The following is a 26413-nucleotide window of genomic DNA, read 5'->3' as shown; positions in this document are numbered from 1 at the left end:
GTGGCAGTGACACTAGTTCACATTTAATGCTGAAATGCTGCCTCAAGTCTATGTGGTTTTGGCAGTGGGTGTAACTAGAATCATAGAATCACAGAATCATAGAGTTGGAAGGGGCCACACAGGCCATCTAGTCCAACCCCCTGCTCAACGCAGGATCAGCCCAAAGCATCCTAAAGCATCCAAGAAAAGTGTGTATCCAACCTTTGCTTGAAGACTGCCAGCGAGGGGGAGCTCACCGCCTCCTTAGGCAGCCCATTCCACTGCTGAACTATTAGCAAGCGGAATTAAAGCAGAATTAGGGATGCTCCTAAACACAATCAAAATCCATACTGTAAATCCACACGCAAGCAAAAGCCCTCCAGTCTATTTTTATTTCCGGAATCAAAGAACAATTAAGCGAGTTATGGGTAAACTCACTTATACAACACAGTCTAGCAAAGAAGGCCTTCATTGTTTTGAATCTTAAACCATACAAAACTTGAAACGCTGGGTAATGCAAAACTATGCTCTTCAGCAAAGAAATTATTTTCAAGATGACAAGAACAAACAATTTTTTACCCTATTCAGGACCTTTTTATTGATTCATGGGTGCTGTCCGGTACTAACAGCAAGAGTGTTACTCTTACTCCCCAGCTTTGCAAGAGGCAGGATTACTCATACGAATATCTCTCACACACAGGAGCAAGGTCCCCCTCACCTGCAATCTCTCCACACAGCCCAGTTTCTAATGACTGGAGAATCTGTGTTTTAGGAAAGAAAACACAGGGCTGGTTCATTCAAGACCCTGGAACACAAGATGCACCCAAGAAAGCTGTGTTTCTCTCTCTTTGGCTGTGTCTCTATACAAGAATGGTGGCAAGCGTGTAAATGAGTAGGCCATGTTTACAGAATTCCCCACACCACTGCCAAAAGAATGTATAAGCAGAGAATATTAACACAGACTTAAGCATAAAAGCCTGATGCTTATTTTATATTATACATACAATGAATATAGGTGAGCAAGCTTTACACTTAACAGGTGAGGTGTGGCAGCTGACGCATACACAAGCAATTATCTCAATGGCACAGAACATATATTTTCAGGAAATCAAAACTATCGCTTAAGCCACTTCACTTGCAGTAGGAGACTAAAGCAGAAGTCTCCAGTGTAGTGCCCATGTGGTACCCCCTCATCTCCTATGTGTTATTCCTCTGGGGGGAGGGGCTCTGCCCCATGATAGCTATTTTGTGGTTGGCAACATCAAAGGCATTAAAGGTGCCCTCAGACTCTACAAAAGGCTGGTTACCCCTGGACTAGAAAAAGCAGCAATTTTTGTAATTTGTACAGCATTCTGTTTCATTATTGAACAGGACTTTGATTATTCAAATCCTAATCTTTTGAAAAAAATGCAACTGAGTAATGCAAGCTCTTAAGCAAGTGTTAGCATCCATTTGGATCTCAACCCTGAACTCAAGAATGGGTGGATAAAGATTTATCATGCTGCATACAATGATCTGTGACCATGCAGGTTCTGACAACCATCACCAATATTCACAAGAAAGTTATCTACAACAAGAGATACTGAACCTTAAATTTGTATTAGATCCAAAATGTATGTTATTAAATAGTAAATAATATTAGAACTATAGTGAACTGGTTAAGTCTATGGTAACAGCTGCAAGGATTTTATATGCATCAAGATAGAAAAAGGAAACTCCACCAGATCTTGTGGACTGGTCAATTAAAATATACGAATATGTGGCTGTAGCAAAACTTCCATATCTGATGCACAACAGAAAAACATCAGACTTCAGAAGTCCTATCTTAGACTATACTGATCAGTAAAATGAGATGGAAAGAAATAACTGAGTTATAAACTGTAAATTCATATGCTGGAAAACATGGAGACTGCAGTATGTGGTATGTGATGTGATATTATAATGATGTAATATTATGGATCTTTTCTTCCTTTGTTTTTCTTCTAAGTTGTCTTCTGGAAAAGTTTTTTCTTCTTTTTGTATTATGAAATAGCAGCTTAATGCTTTTAAGAAAAAAGTAGTTCTGTAATATGTAGCATATTACTTTTAAATAAAAACGATTAGATTTTTTAAAAAGAAATTTATCTGCAAGATTTTCATACTTAAAGAAATTGGACTGCATCTCGCAGATCTGTTCCATTAACATCTTCACCTGCATTTTCTGCATTAGGGGAAAGTACCATCACTAGGGGAACAGAGCTGTAGGATCCAAGCCATAATGCTACGTTGCAAGTTATACATTGCCAGAAAAAAAGCTTAATATCCCTTGAGATGACAGAGTTATCCAGTTCATAAACGGTCCATAGTCTAAACTGCCTCAGTCATTGCATTTCAGATTTTCATGTGACTAGGATGAGAAGGATCAAAGAAATAAAACTGGCCTCCTCAGCCAGAGCCTTTTTGGTTCTGGCCCCAACCTGGTGGAACACTCTCTCTTGCTGATGAAATTAGGGCCTTCCGGGACCTTCAACAGTTCCGGAGAGCCTGCAAGACAGAGCTGTTCCACCAGACCTACGGTTGAGGCCCAGAAATTAAGACAGAGACATTGCTGGCTTCTTCCTCACAAAATTAGTAATGCACCATCCTCAAACACCAGCCCCCCAGCAGAAATGAAGTTCCCCTTTACAAGACTCTAAAGGAGGTGGTTTAATAATATAATAATTAAATTTAATAATATAATTTAACTAATAATTTAATTTGAAAAGTTTAATTGTTATCAGTGTAACTTTATTATGTATACACTCTTACTGTTACCCGCCCTGAACCAATCGGGAAGAGCAAGCTATAAAATAATGTTATTATATTATTATTACTATATTAATAAAGTATTTTTAATAAGGAAGTATTGGAACAGTCTGGGTACTCTACTAACTCCATGAGATATTAGACCAAGTAAATTCTTAAACTGCTTATTCCTGAACTAAATTTTCATCATTTAGCTGTATTACCCTCCCCCAAGCAATATTTTCTCCACCCCCAAATAAGAACAATTGCAACCATACTTCTGTAGAAATAATATCCACCCCTTCCAACAAATGGATGCTAAACTGAGAGAAATGGCTTCAAATATTAGCATTGTACTCAGAAAGGCTTAAGCCAAACATATACCTCATTGGTAGTCAAACTGCAGCCCTCCAGATGTTCATGGACTACAATTCCCATGAGCAAATGCTGACAGGGGCTCAAGGGGATTGTAGTCCATGGACATCTGGAGGGCCGCAATTTCACTACCCCTGATATACCTCTTCAGAAGCTTCACAAGTATTGAATTATACTGACTTGTATCATTATAATTTAGTTAGGAGCACAGACATTCAATTCTGAACTCCCAACCCATGTGCATTCATTTGAAGGTGTGTACAGAGGCCTTGTGCATTTACTGATAATGTGTAGGACTCTTCCCACATGATTACAGATTCCATTCAAATCTCCAAATGAACAGGCACACAGACTGAGGGCAGAGCCTTCCACTGCAATACCTGCCTTCAGCACATTTAGCATGTTTTTAAAGTCCAAAAGCAGCTAAAGATGTTATTTCCAAAGCCTTTAACACGAGTATAATTACATTCAAGTCAAGACACAGGTATAATTCTCCTGGCATCACTGACCAAACTTCAGCAGGTGCATTCCTAACTCATCATACCAAGTTTTCTAATAAGAAGCAAAATCAAGAAGCAACAGAAGAGACCGCTAACATTAAACAAAATGCTAAGCAGAAGATTATGAGGAAACACTTTTAACAGTAAAATATCAGCATTCAATAGCTTACAGAACAGAATAATATAGGAAGGCTAAGCAAAGATCATTTAATTAGCCACAATGATTATTTAAACTGTTTTCAGTAGGTTTGATCAAAACTTCATTCAGAAACATTCTCACCATTTCACAGCCCACCAAAATTGAGTGCATACAAAAAGGCATTATGCCATTGAGACATACTGAGCAGCACAAATGACACTTTTTTAAAAAATGGTTCATTTTTCTTACCATTTTAAATTGAAACAAATATTTTTTTCTACACCAGACGGACAAATGTTGAGATTTATGGTAGTGATTTGAAGAAGTTTGAATACTGACAGCTACAACGTTCCCACCCTCTACTCCAGGGGTAGTCAAACTGCGGCCCTCCAGATGTCCATGGACTACAATTCCCATGAGCCCCTGCCAACCTTTGCCAGCATTTGCTGGCAGGGGATCATGAGTATTGTAGCCCATGGACATCTGGAGGGCTGCAGTTTGGCTATCCCTGCTCTACTACTAACCAATCGTCTTCTGTTGCCAATCATGACTCTTACTACAATCCGCTGTAGGAATCTTTACAGGTTTTTAGACAAACAAGGAACAAAGTTTCTGGGTGATTCCATCCGATTGAGGAAAGCAAAGTATGTTTCCTATTTTGTGAGGTCTCCGTTATTTATGTTTTATTAAACATCTGGAAATAGGATTCTTGTTTAATTTGTCTTTTAATAGGCTTACTGCAGGAAATGCAAAAAGTCACCACTGATAAACAGAAAAGGATAGTTAACTAAAAGAGATATGCACGTAGCTTCTGGCAGATATCTGAAAAGGAGATTTGGGATTCAGAACTGCAGTAAATGCCTGATTATGTAATTTAGTTCTTTTCCTCCACCATCTTTCCCCCAAAGGAACCAAAGAGAAAACTGCTTCAATTTATCCCATAACAAAGTTTTGCTGTAGATGCAGAGGCAGCTGCAACCTACAAGGAAGCCAAAAGTTTTTTCTGTACATTTCTGAAGGTTCCTAAAGAAAACATCCTATCAGTGCCAGAAGTGTATCATGATTTAACTTAAGTGTATTATTATTTTGTGGCCTCTTGTGGCGCAGAGTGGTAAGGCAGCCGCCTGAAAGCTTTGCTCATGAGGTTGGGAGTTCGATCCCAGCAGCCGGCTCAAGGTTGACTCAGCCTTCCATCCTTCCGAGGTCGGTAAAATGAGTACCCAGCTTGCTGGGGGGTAAACGGTCATGACTGGGGAAGGCACTGGCAAACCACCCCGTATTGAGTCTGCCATGAAAACGCTGGAGGGCGTCACCCCAAGGGTCAGACATGACTCGGTGCTTGCACAGGGGATACCTTTACCTTTACCTTTATTATTATTTTATTTTACTAATAACCCAACTGTTGGTATGCTTGAATATATAACAGAGAATGGGTCAGTGATTTTGGAAAGCGAACTTTTATTTATAGCAAAACTTCCCTTGAAAGAGGTTTCAGCGGGGTGGAGTATCATAGAACTATAACTTTTAAACAGCAATTCTTTTCATGTGTTTGTCTTTTAGCAGTGTCATGTTAAAAGAAAAAAATTGCAACAATACCAATCTGTTTGAAATACAAAGGTAAATATCCCAAAAAAAGCAAAGCCACCACCAAAAATAATAATGTTTTGATGTACAACATTTAGAGACTCCATCCCTTTGGAACTGAATTATAGTACTTCAACATATATAAAAATACAAAACTAGAAGTGCAGGTTATTATCTATGTGTTTTTTAAAATCAATCTTTAAAAACATATCTGTTGGGGTGACTGAGATTTGGTGGTTAGTAATGCTGAAATAAAGCACTAGAAATTTTAACTCTGACAATTAAGAGACACCATAGGGGAAAAATGGAGGAATACTCAAAAATAAATGAAGCAAATTAAATCTGCTAGAAATTGGAATTCTCAAGCACTCATGTGAACTACAACATGCTAAAAATTCACAAGCCCATTACCTGCCTCCCCTTTCTACCTCTGAGAAGAAAAACAAACATGTAAGAATATCTTCCTCTTGATTTCCCATTAGAGAGAGATAAGAGCTAGCTTACACTGCATTTTCTGCACCCTCATCAGAATTCAGCTATGAGCATTTTAAGGCTTCTTGCAGCGCTCAAAGGAATAATAGAACAGATCTGATGCTATTAAGTTGAGCGGTGATCACGTGAGTATACCTCAAACATATCAACTCTACAACCTCATGTGTTCTATCAAGATTTCTATTAAAGATACTTCAAACCACTGGAGTGATTCTAAAAAGATCTGCTAATAATAACCTGTCAGCAACACCAACTCACTGCACAATATATCCTTTACGTTCAGTTTCGCATCTCCTATTCGACGTCTAGCAAAAGTTCGTGCTGCAACTTCGATCCAGAAGCACTGCCGTGCACTGCGTGAGCAATCATATTCCAAAGTGGGCTGGACTACTACAAGAGATATGAGATGCTTTTTTCTAGCATTCCAGTATCAATGGGAAACTCTGAATCTAAGTATCACTTGCCACATTTGCTTCTGGTGTATGATCAATCTTTCATTTAGATTCTACCAGAGAGGCTCACTACTAGGGTTGGGTGCTTTGGCGCCCGAAGTGGCCGTTCGCTCCTGACACAGCCAGTGCTGCGCTGCAGGGGGGGGGGTGACGGGAGGTGCGGGCATCGGAGGGCACACACATGCAGGCGCAGAGCTCCGTGCCTGTGCGTGCCTGCCTCCCCCCACGGCACAGCTCTGGCTGCATCGGGAGCAAGTAGCCTCTTCAGGCGCCGACGCACCCAACCCTACTCACTACTATATTCTGCTCATGGGGATCGGTACTTCAATGCAGCAGAAGAACTGCTAACGGCTACCAATTCTTTAACACATCCCAATAATGACACAGTGGTCTCATGACTTACATTGTTGTTGCGTGTTTCGACAGCTGGAAATTTTCTGACAATGAACTTGACAGCTGATTCCAGGTTTTTGTCTATAAGGTAGGAGGGTTTTGCTTTTGGGTCGCCACATGCCTAGGGAGGAAAATGGGGGGAAAAGAAATTAAAATATATATTCTTATCAACAAATATAATTACACAGAGAGAGAGAGCTCTAATTTAAAAATCATCTGCAGTCAGAAACTAGGAAGATTTCTTGAGCTCTTGAGTGGACAAGTGAAAAATGAGAAGGGATTGTCAGAGTGGGGCTACACAATGGGAGACAGAGATGCTCCTACTGGGGGAAAATGTGTGAAAGTTTCAAAGCAGTTAGTGCAGAATAGCTGTGAAGGGGAAATTCAATCCTAAAAGAAGAGGCAGATTTTCCCCCCTAGCCAACATGTGAGGTAGGTAGGTTTGCCTTTAATGCCCGCCATGTACTAGTGAAGCTAATAAACTGTTTTAAAAAAAACCCTTTATCACAGCATCTCAAGAGGACAGTGCTGGGGATGTTAAATTATTGTGTCTCTTTTCCGAAGAACCAAGCAATCAGTAATTAACGTAGTTCCTCTATAATTTCTCTCTGGGACATTAAACAATCCACGTGTACCTCCTTCTAAAAAAGTAAGTCAAGTTCAGATGTTCCACTGAAACAGAACTGAGAGCCAGCTTGGTGTGGTGGTTAAGAGCGGCAGCCTCCAATGTGGAGAAATAGGTTTGATCTCCTGCTCCACCACATGTAATCAAGTTGTGTGACCTTGGACCAGTCACAGTTCTCTCAGAGGTGTCTCAGACTCACCTAACTCACAGGGCATCTGTTGTGGGGAGAGGAAGGGTAGGCAATTGTAAGCTGCTGTGAGATGCCTTTGGGAAGTAAAAAGCGGGATACAAAAAATCCAGCTCTTCTAAGTAAATTATCCTTTTAAAAAATTATCACTTAGGCATAATTTGTTTTGACCTCAGAGCCACATTCAAAATACTCAGGCCTACACAGAACTATTTTCGTCACAGAAACTGGGTCTGCAGCTGTAGAAGAAGAGTTGGTTCTTATATGCCGCTTTTCTCTACCTAAAGGAGGCTCAAAGCGTCTTACAATCACCTTCCCTTTCCTCTCTCCACAACAGACACCCTGTGAGGTGGGTGAGGCTGAGAGACCCCTGATATCACTGCTTGGTCAGAACAGTTTTATCAGTGCCATGGCGAGCCCAAGGTCACCTAGCTGGCTGCATGTGGGGGAGTGTGGAATCGAACCCGACATGCCAGATTAGAAGTCCGCACTCCTAACCACTACGCCAAACTGGCTATACCGGTATCCAGTCTCATTGTTTTGTGATCTGCTAACATCAGAGTGGTAGGTGGTCGGGGAAGAATCTGACCCTTGTTGGTACATATACCAGACATTTTAGAGGTGGAACAATCCAATCACCATACACTGTTTCCATATCCGCTGAGAAGGACAATGGCCTCTCATTTCTGAATGGAGTTGCTTGCTTGGTCATATTCGCTGTGGAACGATCATCAAAATACTGCAAGACTGCCACTAATGGGCCTGGGTCAAAAACTGGTGGCATCTGACCCCGAATTAAGCGTTAAGCATCTCTGCTTTAAGCCAGAGATGAGAACTTTTATCTACTTCAGAATGATCTCAAAGGAATGGACTAATTCTGTTAAATTCTCCTCTATCTCTCAAGCCTGCAACATGATGGAAGGGAGATGCCTCAAGCATCTTTCTCCATCCAGCTATTCAGATTAGAATAGGGACCTTATCTTTACCTCTATGTATGTAGTATTATATTCTTCATTAATAGTTCTTATATTAGTTAAGTACCACGTTGGTGAACGTTGTTTTCTGACCACATGCACTCTGCCTCACACTGTGTTACTTGCCATACTAAGGCACTCTGCTAACTCTCTGGATATTAATACTTTACCAATGCTTAATATCCTTCATGACAGCAGTTCATAGTCTGAGGAAGAGAGCTTGCACTCGAAAGCTCACGCCTTGAATAAATCTTTGTAGGTCTTAAAGGTGCTACCGGACTTTGATTTTGTTCTGTTAAATGGCATCACTGTGAAAATTAGCCATTACAGAATTTAGAAAATCTGGGCCCAAATAACTAATCTCTGGTGAACTTCTAAGAAAAGTGCAAAACTTTAACCCGCAAAAACTAGGGTCAAGAACACAGTTGAACTACCAGAGATGATATATAGAAGCAAAGCTATTCAGTTAGACGTATATTGTGCAACTGTTTAATTTCCATGCTGGTATCTCTCTCCTTAGGTACAAAATTCTCCCTGAATAGAAAATTGGTGCTGCATGCAAACTGTAACATGCTATGCATTTCTATACAACATTGTGGGAAACCAGGATGGTAATGTATTGACTTTTCTACAGCTGTGGATTATCGAGACAGAAGTCATGGAGTATGAGACTGATCTGAAAGCGGGCAAAAGCGGGCAGAGGGAAGGTGAAAAAGCTTTGCAAACCTTCCATACTTGTCCTTGCTGGGGAAGCATTGTAACAAAAAGAGAGAAAATTACACATAAACAAAAGCACAACGTTCAGGAATACAAACTGAGACTATTCTGCAAAGTTAAAGCTAAATTCTAATATTAGTCAACATTGTTTCGAGCGGACAGCAGTAAACATTCTGATAGGCTCTACCGCTATTACATATTGGGGTACTCGTATGGTGAGTAAAGCATGTCCCATCGCATCTGCTCCCCAAACAATCATTCTGAGGCAAAGGGGTGGGGGTTGGGGGTGCGGACAGGCGTTAACGGCAGACAGCACATGCGACTTTCCAGGACAGGAGAGCAACTATCAGTGAAATGTTACATACCTGAAATAGAAATGGTAGCCAAGAATAAAACAAATGAACAATCAGTCATTGAAGTATAATTCTAAGGCTGACTTTACAGTTCGCTATAAGGCTAAGAACTTTGCAAAGATCCTCCACCCTCAGGCAAGGTCTTCCAAGCAGATTTCTGAAAATGCATTCTTCAGCTGCCCGCGATTTTTAATGGCGTTACAGTAATATATACATCAGTAAACATGAAGAAAAGTAGACCACAACAACCAGAATACAGCCACTGTGGCCTTGTAGATATGCCAGTCCCAGACAGTTTAGGAGCCAATGTAGGTGGGAGAGCACTGGTGTTGTATGCGTCCTCCACTGGGTCCCTGTGAGGACCTGCACAGCCACATGATGACTCAGAAAAGCCTCATGGAAAGTCCTGCATAGAGATAGTCTAATCTAAAGGTGAGCATCACATGGCTCACAGAATCATAGAATAACAGAGTTGGAAGGGACCTCCTGGGCCATCTAGTCCAACCCCCTGCACTATGCAGGACACTCACAACCCTATCACTCATCCACTGTAATCTGCCACCCCCTTGAACCTTCACAGAATCAGCCTCCCTGTCGGCTATCCAGCCTCTGTTTAAAAATGTCCAAAGATGGAGAACCCACCACCTCCTGAGGAAGCCTAGAGCTCACCCTAGCTAGGTGTGATGCCAAGAGATAGGGTGCAAGTTTGGGTAAAACTATCATGATTCCTTTTCCTGTAACAGTTTCCCAGAAATGCTGTGTTGACTCTGAGCTTCAGAGAAGGATATAGAATCTTAAACTACATCTAGGAGATCTTAAACCACGAAGACCATGTTTATTACTGCCTCTATGCCAGATAGGTAAATCACTGATATATGGCAACAAAAAGTACACTCCGGGAAAGGAGGTATGATTAAATTCAGGCACTCATCTGTTTTCTCCAGTAGGAAAATGAAGCTTTTCATTTGTAAGATCTTCTTGTGCTACATGCTAACTTTTTTTCTCTTGTATCCATGGACGGCCAAATCTCACGTGCAGTTGGGAATGCCAATGAATACTATAACCGTCGTGTTCAGACATTTTCTGAATAGCCTGCCTGCGTTTGCTTTATACTGCATTAGTTGAGATGGGGGAGATGGGGAGTTAGACTTTTGGTCACCGTCAGCTTTATGACTGAGGAATGTAAGAGTGTGATAGAAATTCCCAGACACAGACTTGCAAATTAGTTGCTTGTGATGATTAACAACTGTGACTGTCCAGTCAAGCTTTAAGCGAGTAAAGAACCACCCTTTAAGATGTTGATATGACACAAATGACCGATACAATAATAAAAACAGGTAAATAAACTAATAAATATTTAATGAGCTAGTAATATTCTAGCTATATATTTGTCAGAGCAGTCAAGCATTTTCTATAGAGAAATCATTATTGGGAAAACACACAGATTTCAGATGAAATGAGGCACAACATTTTATCTTAAAATAGTCATGCCATTGTCCAATGGCCATGACCCAGAAAACTAAGCAGCTCTCTTACTGAACCAGCTTGCTGGGAGGGTGGTCTAAAAATCTAATAAACACAAAACACGTAAACATATCTCTCTAGATATTTAGACTTGTTTTTCTAAAAAACAAACAAACCTGGTACCCCTAAATACATGGCAAAGCACTGCTGAAATGCAAGGAAACTTTAAAAGATAACTGTGGTCTATTTCAGAGATTTATAACTGTCAAACACAGAATTTTTTTTAGTAGGACATGCTACCCCCTGGCACATTTTAAGTAGGTCTCTGCAGACTGAAGCTGCTGACTACATCAAAGACTGAGGTCTACCATTTAGCAGACAGCAAAGGCCTCAATATAGCCAATGAGAAGTAACAAGAGCCTCATTCTGTTCCATTTTAAATTGCCTTTATAAAGCTGGTGTCTTTTTAGCAGGGCCCTGTCCATCGGAAAATGGGTGTGAAGGAAGGCTTTTCATCTAGGAACACAGTGTTACTACCAAAAAAAAATTATCTGTGTTACACTGGCACGTTGCATCCCACCCCGGCAAACTATTAATACTTTAAAATGCAGAAGCAAAAACCATTTCCTCTCCTAGACCAATTAAATACCACAGATCTTTTATCAGTTAAAAGATCAAGGCCCTAGACTCGCATAAACCAGCAGCAAAACAAAAACACAAAAACCACATGTGACCCCAATAAGATTTGTCTCACTGAAGTGCATCTCAGCAGTGTGGAATAGCAGAGGCTGCCCCACTGCTCATAGCAGCTTATGTATCACTGTGATTGAGACCATTTTGTATATAAATCTGTGGGATGGATCCATCTATGTGCACCCTTGCTGGAAACTGCTATAGCACTTTCAGCCTCAGATACTTGGCTCAAGGCTAAACCCACTGGGTTTCATGGAGGAAGAGAGGCACACGGGTCGATGTTCAGTTACTGACACTGAGCAACTAAAGCATCCATGGCAAGTCAACGTGAATGGCCTCCATCGCACACTGGCACCACAGCTCTTATAATGGTGCACAAGTGTTGCCAAACAGCTTTGAGCAAGAGTATATAAACACAAGGCAGATCTCTCAATACTGGGCGTTAACAACAGCTTTTTCCAAAGCACCACTGCACAGTATTTTTGAAGGTACCACCAAAATCCAACAAAGCATACCTAGCAATGGATGACAATGGTTGGTAAACTTATTTCCTCCCGTTATAAATATAAAGAACAAATCTGAACAAATGCAGCATCTAAATGACTTGTGAATCCTATTTGAAGTTGCAAAACTATTCCCAGAGGAGATCAATATAGATCAGTGGTCTTTGACATTTTCAGATCTGGGACCCATAAAGCTTCAAGTATGGAAGAGGAAATCACATGACATCAGAGTCATGACCAATGCAAGGGAAGGACCATGGACAGCAGATCAACAGAGCCAGGGACAGAAAACAGAAGCTGAGCACCAGGACATGTACCACAGACAGAAACAAGGCCATGGAGGAAACTTAGGGGCTTTCTGCACTCCTTCAAAATTGCACAATGGTTACTAATTGAAAACGCTACAGTTTTGCCGTTATGCACAACGTCGTTGACAATCTGCAACACACCTGAAACCGATCCGCAAAAAGCGCTTCGTTGTAGCGCTTTCAGGGAAATCCCAAAAAGTGGATTCACCCTCCGGAAAGCGCTACACTCCTGCAACCAATCTGCAACACTAGCGGGAAAGTTCTGTGCATTACCATTGTTGCGGTTTCTGCAAAGTCCCTCCCCCTGGCTCTCTCTTCTGATCTTCCGGCGAAGCGATCGCCATTTTTTTTTCTCCGAGCGAGCGGAGATCAACGCACCAGCGAGCCTCCGTTTAGCCAGTGAGGCTTCCCCGTCTGCAGTCCCTCTGTTGACAGTCACTAAGCACAATCAACACAGAAGCCCGTTTGTTGATGTATTTTCCCTTTATTTTTCACACTGTTTTCGGCCGAAAATCACGCCCGTGAGGGGGGGGGGGTTTCACTCGGGGGGAGCGTGGCAACGATGAAACGGCAGCTCAAACACACTCACTAGCTGGATGGGTCTCTCAGTTGCAATGAATCAACGCAGATTCGTTGCAACGGGTGTGTTTAAAAAAGAAACCTTTCTTAAAGGGAAAGGGGCTGTTTGGGAGCATGCTAACGGCCGCCCATTGGCTGCTTGACAGCCAGGGGCGGGACGAGCTTGGCAATAGCGCTTCCTTTCTAGCGATTTCTGCCGAGACCGGAAGCCTGTGGGAAACGATAGAAACGCAACTGGATTCCACTACAAAGGCAGGTATGCATAACGACGAATTCTACTATTTTAAATGGCGATTTTTCGTTCAGCAAACAATTTGCTACATGGATCCCGGTGCGGAAAGCCCCTTAGTCTCCTGTGCTCTCTTTCACTATTGCTACTAGTACAAAATGTGAGTCCAGAGACACCTTTAAGACCAACCAAGTTTTATTAAAGGTGTGAGCTTTCATGTGCATGCACACTTCCTCACACAATGAAATAAAAATATAAGAGTACAGCTATAACAAGAGAGGAAATTTGTAGGAGAGTTGGTTCTTATATGCCACTTTTCTCTACCAGGAGTCTCAAAGCAGCTAATAATCACCTACCTTTTCCTCTCCACACAAATAGACACCCTGTGAGGTAGGTGAGGCTGAGAGAGCCCTGATATTACTGCTCTGTCAGAACTGCTTTATCAGGGCTGCATGTGGGGGAGCGGGGAATCAAACCCGGCTCACCAGATTAGAAGTCTGCACTTCTAACCGCTACACCAAGTAGTAAATTAGTAAACAGCAGCACAACAAATATGCAGAATAATGATGATTGTATAGTTCCTTGCTAGGATAACAAAATCTGTCCTTTGGGTTCAGTTGTCGTTGACAAAAGTTCACACCCTGAAGAGAACTTCATTGGTCTTAAGGGTGCCCTTTGGACTCACATTTTGTTCTGCTACTTCAGACCAACATGGCTACCCACCCGAATCTATATTCCTAGCAGTGTTCCATATCCACTGGAAATGATGTGTGTGCACTTAAAAACATTGATTTTGTGGACCAAGCAGAGAAGGTTTGTAAATTTAACAAAACACCTGTGAAAACACAGTATATCTAAAAAGCTGCCACAAGCTTGAAGGATAGAGAACAAGAGAGAATGCATAGTGATTCCTAAATGCTTTGATTTTTTAATTGAAAAGAGTTAAGAAAGGAATGGATAGTCACATTTGGTCAACATTCTACTTTGGCTGACAAATCAGCATTTATTGTAAGTCTCCTTGAGCAGGATGCTGAAGAAGTTGCACCAAAAGGTTCTAAATAAATAAATACTAGAAAAAATATGTTAAATCCCCCCCCAAAAAAAAAACAACGCAAATGATTACATCTTATCAGACTGCAAAGTATTGTTTAAAGTAATGGAACAGCAGCAGCAAAGACCCAAAGCTATGTGAGGTAGAAGTGAAAAAGAGACACACTTTTAAAGGCCAAGAACACTAAAGATACATACATATAAGTATGAACCTGCAATATTAATGCAATCACTTCTGTCCCTTTAATTTCTGCAACAGTGCAGTACACGTAACTTTGCTTCCTCTTGAAAACCACTGGGAATTCAAAAATGTATATTAGAAACGGGCCAACCCTGTTCATTCGTTGTTGCTTCCTCTTTTCTAAAAAAAAAATTAAGCAATTCACCCAACCGCAATACCACATATTGCCTGGTAATCTCCGTCTTGCTGATTTAAAGAGCGCACCAAACAACACACATTCACAGGTAGCTAAGGCATATATTTTCCGCCCGCAGGAAATTTGTTGTTTGGGGAGCAAAAACAGTATTCTGAAAGCAGCAAGCTTCCTCTTGCTTTGAGACATTTTCCCGTCTCGAGAAGGGCTCAGCAAAGGCATGAAAAATAGCAGACTGCAGTGTTCAAATGCCATGAATGCCATCCTTTCTGCTCTATCTACCCGACTGCATCAGCAAGACCCACCGCTTTGAACAGGGATCCTCCAGTTACCACAGTGATGAATACTGCCTATAAAGCCAGAAGCAAAATTGCAATCAGCGTTAATTCCAAATTAACACAGAGTGAATTCCAGAGCTAGTTGGAAGCTGCCTATTACGTGCCTTGTTTTCTACTCCTCAGCACTTTGTGAACTACCTGCACTGGGGGGTGGGGGGGTGTCAAAAGGAAGCTTCAATTTTGTAGAATGTTAGAATGAAGTTATGAACTGAGCACAGCTGGAAATTATAATGTGGGATATTCAAAGTCATGCTTCAGAGCCTTAGATCATACATTCGTTTCTGCTATTCCCAAAAAGGAAGGGGGGGGGGGAAATATCTGAAATTCAATGAAGACAAAAAAAGTACAAAATTCAAACAGCATAAGGGCAGAAACTCGTAAGGGTCTAGGGTACACTCTGTGATAGTTACCCAAAAGCTGTTTTGACAAGCTAGACTAATTTTTTTTTTATGTGCACTAATGTCTGATAGATGCGGCCAAGTCAGTAAAGATATTTTTAATCTCCATGCTTACATATATCTATTTTAGTAATTTGTGGCCCGATGATGGATGGATTTAAGAAATATCCAGTCTCCTCCACCTTCTGTAACATTTCTACATTCGCTCTCCTGGAAGTAATTCTTATTTCCCAGAGATGATACTACAAGTGGCTATCCAAAAGTCTACAACAGAAGTAGTTCCAAGAACTTCTGAACAAGCTAACAAATAATCCTGAACACTAATCTCTAATTCGGATGCATTCATTTTTCTGTAATAAAAGATAGCTCTATTATGCAATTTTTCTCAGAGGTCTGATTTCTGTCTTGTATCCTTTAAAAAAAATACAGTAGTATCCTTTTGGTCCATAGATGTAACTTAAAGTAACATCATGTGCTCATGTCCTCATTCTCTTTAATAATTATGGTATTTACTGACCAACATCAAGAGATACATCAAACTGTCTTGCTTAAGAACACAAATAGTGCTTTGCTAGATGAAGTCATGGTCTAAAGCAGTGTTTCTCAACCTTCCTTATGCCGTGACCCTTTAATACAGTTCCTCGTATTGTGGTTACCCCCCAACCATAAAATGATGCAAGTGTTCTTTCATAGAAATTAAACTGAAACTGACCAATGGCGTAAAGATCCAATGTTCATGATTGTATATAAATTGGTTCCCCCCCCCGGGGTTTCTCAGTTCAGTTCTGCCTCTTGTCCCACCATGCCCATCTCGCTCTTTTCCGCTGCTCCAGTCAGACGAATGCTCTTGATCTACCCTGTAAGGCTATTGTGTGGATGGCGCCCACCCCCAGCCAAGCTGCTTGCCCTTTTGCGACCCCTGTGAAAGGGTTGTTCGACCCCCAGGTTGAAAACCACTGGTCAAAATCCACCCCTGTTTGTAACCAACAGGTTACTGAGCAGTAATTAGAAACTGACCAGTGAACATCCATTAGAAGAAGATCTGCCTGATAGATCTGCCACCCCTATGTTCCATGACTTAAATCACGGTACACAAACAACTAGATAAGCTGAAGACTCCAAGCTTACCAACATTTACATCATGTTACGCAATAGCCAAATGTAAAGTGAACTGACATTCATCTTCAATTTCGAAGAATCTATCTCACTAGCAAAAGATTACGGGTTGGATCAAGAGTAAACTGGCAATTCCCATCAACTTGCCCTTACTTCTGCAGATCCTCCTCGTGAAATTCCAAACAGTTTGTTCTTTATAGTACGCTTTTCTCACACGGACTCAAAGCAGATAACAACACAGTGCATTGTTACTCATCAATATAATCATCAATGTCAATATAATCAATAAAGTGGATATTCAATGTCATCAATATATAATCAATAAAATGGATATTCAATAGTTAAGATATTAGAACACTGTCAGGTAGAACAGGAATATAAATTACGTATTAACATGACACATTAAGCCAGGCTTTCTCAGCCAGGGTTTCCTCAATAGGTGGGAGTTAATTGATGTTTTACATAGTTTTTAAATTTGTAAAACATTTATTGGGTGCTATGACTATATGGTCATACTGACCTGCAACCCTCCCCTCCCAAAATGGCCAAGATGAGCCTGTAGGGGGTGAGAAGGGAAGGGGCCCTGTGTGGGCATGTGCACAGCTATGCTTCCCAACCATAGTCTGCACGATCGTGCCACTTCTGGGGTTTCTCGAAGCCTGAAAAAGGCCGAGAAAGGCTGCATTAAGCAGTACAGAAATATGACTTTGACTGAATTCCAGACCACAAAACCCAGTCATTACCCAACAGTATAAGAGCCTCTTGTGGCGCAGAGTGGTAAGGCAGCCGTCTGACAGCTTTGCCCATGAGGCTGGGAGTTCAATCCCAGCAGCCGGCTCAAGGTTGACTCAGCCTTCCATCCTTCCGAGGTCGGTAAAATGAGTACCCAGCTTGCTGGGGGGTAAACGGTAATGACTGGGGAAGGCACTGGCAAACCACCCCGTATTGAGTCTGCCATGAAAACGCTAGAGGGCGTCACCCCAAGGGTCAGACATGACTCGGTGCTTGCACAGGGGATACCTTTATCTTTTAAAGACCTCAAGCCCCAATCGTTTACCCAAGTAAGTTGTGAAACCACTTTGTACTGTACACGCTTATTACCCGCACAGAAAAGCCTTCTTGAATAGTTCAGTTTCAGCATTCCAGGCCAGTTGGGAGTTTCCCAAATTTATTTCGATCGAAGACCAACATACAGTGCATTACAGTAGTTACATATTTCATTCAAATCTCATATCCACATTCCTTACAATCCCTTCTTCGTTCTATTTTACTTGGGACAATGTGACTGTAATATGATGTTATTAATACGTAATTTTGAATTTAATTCTTTGGTCTCGGGACAGCACAGCTTGTCACTTGCAGGGATGCTTCCACGCTTGGGTGGAGATGGATGGGGCCAGCAACTAGTCTCTTTTAATTATTTCTTTTCACAAGGGGGAAAGTGTCTGCCATTAATTAGTAAAATGGACAGTTTTATTTCTCCAGTGTTTATGTGAACTACAACTGAACTCAAAAGGACTGATTAGCTGTTCAAGCAAAGAATTATCATATGGCATCATATGGCTTAATTTGGATATGACGACAGTTTACTGATTTGCCACAATTTACTTTTGCGTTACATCTGTACGCTTATGATCCTTGTTCCATTTAGTCTGAGGAAGAGTGCCTGCACTCGAAAGCTCACACCTTGAATGAATCTTTGTTAGTCTTAAAGGTGTTACTGGACTCAATTTTTGTTGTGCCACTTCTGACCAACACGGCTACCCACCTGAATAGGTAGTACCGATGTTACTGTGGCCTGGACCTGGGTGGCTAGGTCAGGTGTATGTAGGTATGGGGCCATTTTACAGGCTAAGCTAAGTTGGGGAAAAAAACATTTTTTTGCAGCTGTATTAACTTGCTTCTCCAATAACAACACTAGATATAGTATGACCCCAAGGCTTTTAACAGAGTCAGGGGGGCTTAGCTGAACTCCATGGAAAACGGGGAGCGCTATGTCCTTCAAGGCCTCTGTCTTCCCAACCAGCATTACCTCTTGTCTTTTTGGGAATTTGTTTCAATTTGTTGACTTTTAGCCAGTTAACCACTGCAGTCGAGAAGCAGCTCAGGACTTCTACCGCATCACTAGGAGATTTGGATTAGGATACACTAAAACTATCCATGATTTGTCCTAAAGACTTTGCATAGAGATTAAAAAGTACGAGGGTCAGAATTGAGTACTATATGCAATTATTATACATATATATCATCCATCCTGTACATATGATTTCTGGGTCCCCTGTCCCCTGGGGAGGAGCATTCTGAGAACAGTGAGATGAAGTGGGACAGGGAAGGCAGGGGAGTCCCACAGGAAAATTTAAGAAAACTGAAGCTCAATATTTAGTTTTCACACAAGCACTAACATATTTTTTAAAGAAACAATTTAAAATACTGTAGATACGTCATTCGTAATATGAGATTCTTCACATACCCAAACGCAACACATGAAATCACCACCAAGGGGAAAAAAATCCACAGTGGTTATTTCTTTTGCAATTCGGTCTCTGTAATCTGCAGTTGAAAACAGACACACTGATTTTTTTAAAAACCACTTAAAGTGTGGGCGAGTGGTCAAATGTGTACTCTGAATACTGGATTGAAACACAACCTGTCAAGCAGCTTGTCTTTCTGTCATTTTCTCCTTTCCCCTCTTTTTGATAATCGTGGGAACCATTAGAGAACAGCTGCAGTTTAATCCTTCCGCACAAACTGATGGCATGTACCACCTCTCCAAACAATGTTTTGCTGCAATGCTCATGGCACTGGGTAAAATTTTTAGCTTGCCTTTGTTTTTTTCTTATTTGGGGGACTACTGGCACTAGAAGAGACTGACCTCCCTCCCCCTTTAAATGATCACATGCAAAGCCACAGTGAGGAAAAGTGCAGGATTCATAGTTCCCATAAAGAGCCATCCTTCCCTCCATCCCTTTATATACAACACACACACACACAAGCACGGGTTTTGAAAGACATCTTTGATCCCATATTAGCTACAGAAGACCACCACACTCTCTACTCAACCCTTCTTTAAATGGAGGCTGGGATTTTTTATTTATTTACTTATTTTTTGGGGGAAGGGGGAAATGAGGACCTTTCTTAGAGGTTCCTTCCTAACCCAATCCCCCCAATAGATGGGGGGGGGGGAGACAGATGGTGCATCCAGCCCAAGTCATATTCACAGCCCTCCTAATTTCTCCCAGGCTACCTGAGCGTTAAAAAAGGGAGAGCTGGTGTGCAGGAAGTAAAATATACGTGCTGTTTTAGTATCCTCCCCACACACACACTTGCTGCCAATAATTTCAATATAATATTATTTATTGTATCTTGACTTCTTTGACAAAATTAAAATAGTAAATGTGACTGCCCTTTGACAGGAACGAGGAATGTCTCTGAGCAGGAACTCTTAAGTGCAGTAGCTCCATACCAGTTATCATATCATTAAGTAACCAGTCTCTGCAGCCATTTTCCTTCCCTTAGGCTGCTGGGGCACAGGACGTCTGTCTCAGTGTCGCTCCCAACACACTTTGCCTGTGCAACCCACAGTTTTTACAAATCAAGCCAGAACTATGGCTCCCAGAACCCAAGCATCATTGGGCCTGAGAAGAATGGACTGACTAACGATTACACGGTTTTCTTCCCCAGTTGGCCTGGCCCCACCGGGGGCCACAGGTACGGGATGGGGGAAGCAATAAGGTTCCCAGATCCAGGTTGGGAAACTCCTGGGAGATTTGGGGATGCAAACTGGTGAGGACAGAGAACTCAGTGGGTTGCAATGCCATAACATCCCCTCCTCCAAAATGTGCATTTCCTTCAGGGGAAGTGATATCTGTCATCTGGGGGAGAGCTCTCATTCCAGGGAATTCCCCCCCCCCTCCCAAGGCTGGCATCCCCAAAACCACCCTGCAAAGCAGCCATTTCCCCCAGGGGGCCCTGATCTCTGTCATCCGGGGGAGAGCTCTCATTCCAAGGGATCCCCCCTGGAGGCTGGCATCCCCAAGACCAAAGCAGCAATATTCCCCTGGGCCCTGATCTCTGTCATCTGAGGCAGGGGTAGTCAACCTGTGGTCCTCCAGATGTTCATGGACTACGATTCCCATGAGCCCCTGCCAGCGTTTGCTGGCAGGGGCTCATGGGAATCGTAGTCCATGAACATCTGGAGGGACCACAGACTGACTACCCCTGGTCTGGGGGAAATCTCTCATTCCAGGGGATCCCCCTTGGAACTGGCATTCCCAAGACCACCCTCCAAAGCAGCCATTTTCCCCAGGGGGCCGAGATCACTGTCATGTGGGGGAAAGGGGGGGGGGGGAGACCTGGGGACGGGCTTCCCTACAAGTCCCCCTGCGGGAGATGACACTTTCCCAACGCATCGCAAGTGTCGCTTTAGGATCCCCACCACACACACACCTAAACAGGAGGCCTCCGCCCCAGAGCCAGCCAGGCCCCACACACCCAGCAGGCCTCGCTGACTAAGAAGCAGCCCCGGCAAAAGGGGGGGGGATGAGGGAGGGAGAGAGCTACGCGATGCGGGGCGGCGATTTAGGCCCGGCCTCGGCGAAGGCCGGAGGTGCCCCTCGGCGCCTGCCTGTCCGCTTGTCCGCCCGCCTCCCTCTCCCCGCGGCCGGGCCCGCGCACCTTCTTGATGTTGTAGAGGCGGGTGAGCATGCCGACGCCGCGGTCGTTGAGGATGGTCAGCTTCTCGGCCAGCTTCTGCTGACTGGGCTGCAGCACCGAGCGCGACATGCTGGCGAGCGAGAGAGAAGGAGGGAGGCCGCGCAGCCTCCGCCGCAGGAAAAGGAGGAGGAGGAAGGGAAGGGGAAAGGAAAGGAAAGGAAGGGAGGCAGGGGGGGAAACGGAGCGAGTCCGGGGCGGCGCCTCCCTCCCTCGCCCGCGCCTTCGTCCGCGCCTTCGCCCGCCCGCCTTCCCTCCCTCCCTCACAACGCCTCCATGGCCCCGGCCGCCGCCGCCGCCACCACCACCGCCCTCGTTGCCGCTCGCTGGCTCGGTTAGGCGTGGCGGCGGCGGAGGAGGCTCTCGCCCACGGGGAGGCCGGGCTCGTCGGCCGCGCGTCCCGCCTCTGCCTCGGCTGCCCTCTGGAGGCGGGAACGGCGCCTCGGCGGAGAGACCCTGGGCGGTCAGCGCCCCCCCCCCACACACACCAAGGGGGCTGGTTTGGCCTGAGAGAGAGAGAGAGATGGGGGGTTGTCAGTCCCTGAGGAAGGGGCTTCCCTTGAGGGTTGGGTTGGGTGTGAGAGGGGATATACTCAAAGGCAGGGGTGGTCAAACTGCGTCCCTCCAGATGTCCGTGGACTACAATTCCCAGGAGCCCCTGCCAGCGTTCGCTGGCAGGGGCTCATGGGAATTGTAGTCCCTGGACATCTGGAGGGACGCAGTTTTGACTTGTTGTTGTTGTTATGTGCGAAGTCGTGTCCGACCCATCGCGACCCCATGGACAATGATCCTCCAGGCCTTCCTGTCCTCTACCATTCCCCGGAGTCCATTTAAGTTTGCACCTACTGCTTCAGTGACTCCATCCATCCACCTCATTCTCTGTCGTCCCCTTCTTCTTTTGCCCTCGATCTCTCCCAGCATTAGGCTCTTCTCCAGGGAGTCCTTCCTTCTCATGAGGTGGCCAAAATATTTGAGTTTCATCTTCAGGATCTGGCCTTCTAAAGAGCAGTCAGGGCTGATCTCCTCTAGGACTGACTGGTTTGTTCGCCTTGCAGTCCAAGGGACTCGCAAGAGTCTTCTCCAGCACCAGAGTTCAAAAGCCTCAATTCTTTGACGCTCGGCCTTCCTTATGGTCCAACTTTCGCAGCCATACATTGCAACTGGGAAGACCATAGCCTTGACTAAACGCACTTTTGTTGGCAGGGTGATGTCTCTGCTTTTTAGGATGCTGTCTAGATTTGCCATAGCTTTCCTCCCCAGGAGCAAGCGTCTTTTAATTTCTTTGCTGCAGTCCCCATCTGCAGTGATCTTGGAGCCCAGGAAAATAAAATCTGTCACTATCTCCATTTCTTCCCCTTCTATTTGCCAGGAATTGAGAGGGCCGGATGCCATGATCTTTGTTTTCTTGATGTTGAGTTTCAAGCCAACTTTTGCACTCTCCTCCTTCACCCGCATCAACAGGCTCTTTAGTTCCTCTTCACTTTCTGCCATTAGAGTGGTATCATCTGCATATCTGAGGTTGTTGATATTTCTCCCTGCAATCTTGATCCCAATTTGTGACTCCTCTAATCCCGCATTTCTCATGATGTGCTCTGCATACAAGTTAAATAGGCAAGGCGACAGTATACAGCCTTGCCGAACTCCTTTCTCAATTTTGAACCAGTCAGTGATTCCATGTTCAGTTCTCACTGTTGCTTCTTGACCTGCATATAAATTTCTCAAGAGACAAATAAGATGCTCTGGTATTCCCATCTCTTTAAGAACTTGCCACAATTTGTTGTGCTCCACACAATCAAAGGCTTTAGCATAGTCAATGAAGCAGAAGTAGACGTTCTTCTGGTACTCCCTAGCTTTCTCCATGATCCAGCGTATGTTGGCAATTTGATCTCTAGTTCCTCTGCCTCTTCGAAATCCTGCCTGTACTTCTGGAAGTTCTCGGTCCACATATTGCTGGAGCCTAGCTTGTAGGATTTTGAGCATAACTTTGCTAGCATGAGAAATTAGTGCGATGGTGCGGTAGTTTGAACATTCTTTGGCATTGCCCTTCTTTGGTATTGGAATGTAAACTGACCTTTTCCAATCCTGTGGCCATTGTTGAGTTTTCCAAATTTGCTGGCATATTGAGTGTAGCACTTTTACTGCATCGTCCTTTAAGATTTTGAATAGTTCAACTGGAATGCTGTCACTACCACTAGCTTTATTGTTGCTCAGACTTCCTAAGGCCCATTTGACTTCACATTCCAGGATGTCTGGCTCCAGGTCAGTAACTACCCCATTGTGGTCATCAGGGATGTTAAGCTCGCTCTTGTATAGTTCTTCTGTATAATTTTGCCACCTTTGTTTGATCTCTTCTGCTTCTGTGAGGTCCCTACCATTTTGGTCCCTTATCATACCCATCTTTGCATGAAATGTTCTCTTCATATCTCCAATTTTCTTGAAAAGATCTCTGGTCCTCCCGATTCTATTGTTTTCTTCTATTTGTTTGCACTGTTCATTTAAGAAGGCATTCTTATCTCTTCTAGCTTTTCTCTGGAATTCTGCATTCAATTGGGTGTATCTTTCTCTTTCTCCCTTGCCTTTCACTTCCCTTCTCTCCTTAGCTATTTGTAAAGCTTCCTCAGACAGCCATTTTGATTTCTTGCATTTCTTTTTCTTTGGGATGGTTTTAGTTGCTACCTCTTGTACAATGTTGCGAACCTCCGTCCATAGTTCTTCAGGCACTCTGTCTATCAGATCTAATTCCTTAAATCTATTTGTGACCTCCACTGTGTATTCGTCGGGGATATGATTTAGTTCATACCTGAGTGGCCTAGTGCTTTTCCCTACTTTCTTCAATTTAAGCCTAAATTTTGCAACAAGAAGCTCATGATCTGAACCACAATCAGCTCCTGGTCTTGTTTTTATTGACTGGATAGAACTTTTCCATCTTTGGCTGCAGAGCACATAGTCAATCTGATTTCTGTGTTGACCGTCTGGTGATGTCCATGTATAGAGTCGTCTCTTGGGTTGCTGGAAAAGAGTGTTTGCTATGACCATTGTATTCTCTTGACAAAATTCTACCAGCCTGTGCCCTGCTTCATTTTGTACTCCAAGGCCAAACTTGCCTGTTATCCCGGTTATCTTTTGGCTTCCTACTTTAGCATTCCAATCCCCCATGATGATACGCACATCATTTTTGGGCGTTGCTTCTAGAAGGTGTTGTAGGGCTTCATAGAACTGATCAACTTCATCCTCTTCAGCAGCAGTGGTTGGGGCGTAGACCTGGATCACTGTGATGTTGAATGGTTTGCCTTGGATTCGAACTGAGATCATTCTGTCATTTTGGGGATTGTATCCCAAGACTGCTTTTCCTACTCTCTTATTGATTATGAAGGCTACTCCATTTCTTCTGCGAGATTCTTGTCCACAGTAGTATACCTGATGGTCATCTGAATTAAATTCACCCATTCCTGTCCATTTTAGTTCACTGATTCCTAAAATGTCGATGTTCAGTCTTCTCATTTCTTGTTTAACCACGTCCAGCTTGCCTTGATTCATGGATCTGACGTTCCAGGTTCCTATGGAATAAAAATCTTTACAGCATCGGACTGTCTTTTTGCCACCAGTTACTTCCACAACTGAGCGTCCTTTCGGCTTTGGCCCAGCCGCTTCATTCATTCTGGCGCTACTCGTACTAGCCGTCTGCTCATCCCCAGTAGCATATTGGACACCTTCCGACCTGAGGGGCTCATCTTCCAGCGTCATATCGTTATGCCTATTGGAACTGTCCATAGAGTTTTCATGGCAAAGATACTGGAGTGGTTTGCCATTTCCTTCTCCAGTGGATCACCTTTTGTCAGAGCTCTTAGCTATGACCTGTCCGTCTTGGGTGGCCCTGCACGGCATAGCTCATAGCTTCACTGAACTACACAAGCCCCCTTGCCACAACAAGGCAGCGATCCTTGAAGGGGGCAGTTTTGACTACACATGCTCAAAGGAATGACAATGGGAGAGGCTGGGAGACCCAATGGGAATAATGGGAGGCAAGAATGCCCATTTATTTAGGGCCCAGGGACTAATTTGTCGGTCTCTGACTGGACTCTAAATTTGTCCTGCTGCTCCAGGCCCACAGGGTGACCCGCTCGACTCTGCCAATTTACTTGGATGGGCTCCCTTGAAATACATGACAGTAGGAAAACGGTTGCAGAGAAAATGTGGAAGGGATTCTCCGTTACACTCTAAGCGTGGAAGGACAGGGCACAGAGTGGGATGACGGCCCCTGAGAGTGTCTCGGGGGACTTGGGGGTGGAAGGGCAGGGCACAGAGTGGAATGGCGGCCCCTGGGAATTCATGTCATCCCTTTTAGTACATCCTGTGAGAGTGAGGCGACCAAAAAGGACTTTTATATTATTATTTTAATTATTATTATTATTTAATTTTTAGACCGCCCTTCTCCAAATAGGTCTCAGGGCGGTTTACAACATAAATAGTTAAAACACAATAAAATTCCCATAATTAACATCAACAAATTAACATCAACAAAAGTAAATATAACATATAAGCGGTGGTGGTCACAATTCTGATCTTAGTTACCTGACTTCCCCCCAAGTTCAGCCTGGTGGGGAGAATAATATTCAGAAGAGGGTGGCACCAATACAATAGATCTAACAATGATCTCGATGTTAGAGATCTCAATATATGCTGCTTTTCTCTATCAGAAGCAGTATCAAAGCGGTTTACAATCTCCTTCCCTTCCTCTCCCCACCACAGACACCCTGTGAGTTAAGTGAGGCTGAGAGAGCCCTGATATTACTGAAGAAGAAGGGTTGGTTCTTATATGCCCCTTTTCTCTTCCAGAAGGAGTCTCAAAGCCGCTTACATTTGCCTTCCCTTTCCTCTCCCCACAACAGACACCCTGTGAGGTGGGTGAGGCTGAGAGAGCCCTGATATTACTGCCTGGTCAGAACAGCTTTATCAGTGCCATGGCGAGCCCAAGGTCACCCAGCTGCATGTGGAGGAGCGGGGAATCAAACCTGGTTCACCAGATTAGAAGCCACCACTCTTAATCACTACACCAAGCTGATGTGTGGAAAGGGTGATTTTGCATGCATACACGCATTGAATAATGCATTTCCAATT

At 43.5% G+C, this 26413-nt stretch overlaps 1 protein-coding gene across 4 annotated transcripts in view; it reads right to left on the bottom strand.

The window, feature by feature from the left end:
• The window catches only part of NCKAP1 (NCK associated protein 1), a 71834-nt gene extending 50278 nt beyond the window's left edge, over nt 1–21556 (bottom strand). For 2 of the 4 annotated variants that reach the window (XM_077319526.1, XM_077319527.1), the window contains exons 1-3: nt 21260–21556; nt 9190–9207; nt 6688–6798 (exon numbers count right to left, since the gene is read on the bottom strand). In XM_077319526.1, coding sequence (XP_077175641.1) covers nt 6688–6798; nt 9190–9207; nt 21260–21367 — 237 coding nt within the window. In that variant the 5' untranslated portion in view covers nt 21368–21556. The remainder of the gene's footprint in view (nt 1–6687; nt 6799–9189; nt 9208–21259) is intronic. The other 2 variants (XM_077319529.1, XM_077319530.1) reach the window with 1 other exon arrangement.
• Nucleotides 21557–26413: the final 4857 nt, after the last annotated feature.

This window comes from Paroedura picta, chromosome 2, assembly GCF_049243985.1.
Source record: "Paroedura picta isolate Pp20150507F chromosome 2, Ppicta_v3.0, whole genome shotgun sequence".
Taxonomy (NCBI): Eukaryota; Metazoa; Chordata; class Lepidosauria; order Squamata; family Gekkonidae; genus Paroedura; species Paroedura picta.
This window is presented reverse-complemented; position numbering and strand designations above follow the sequence as displayed.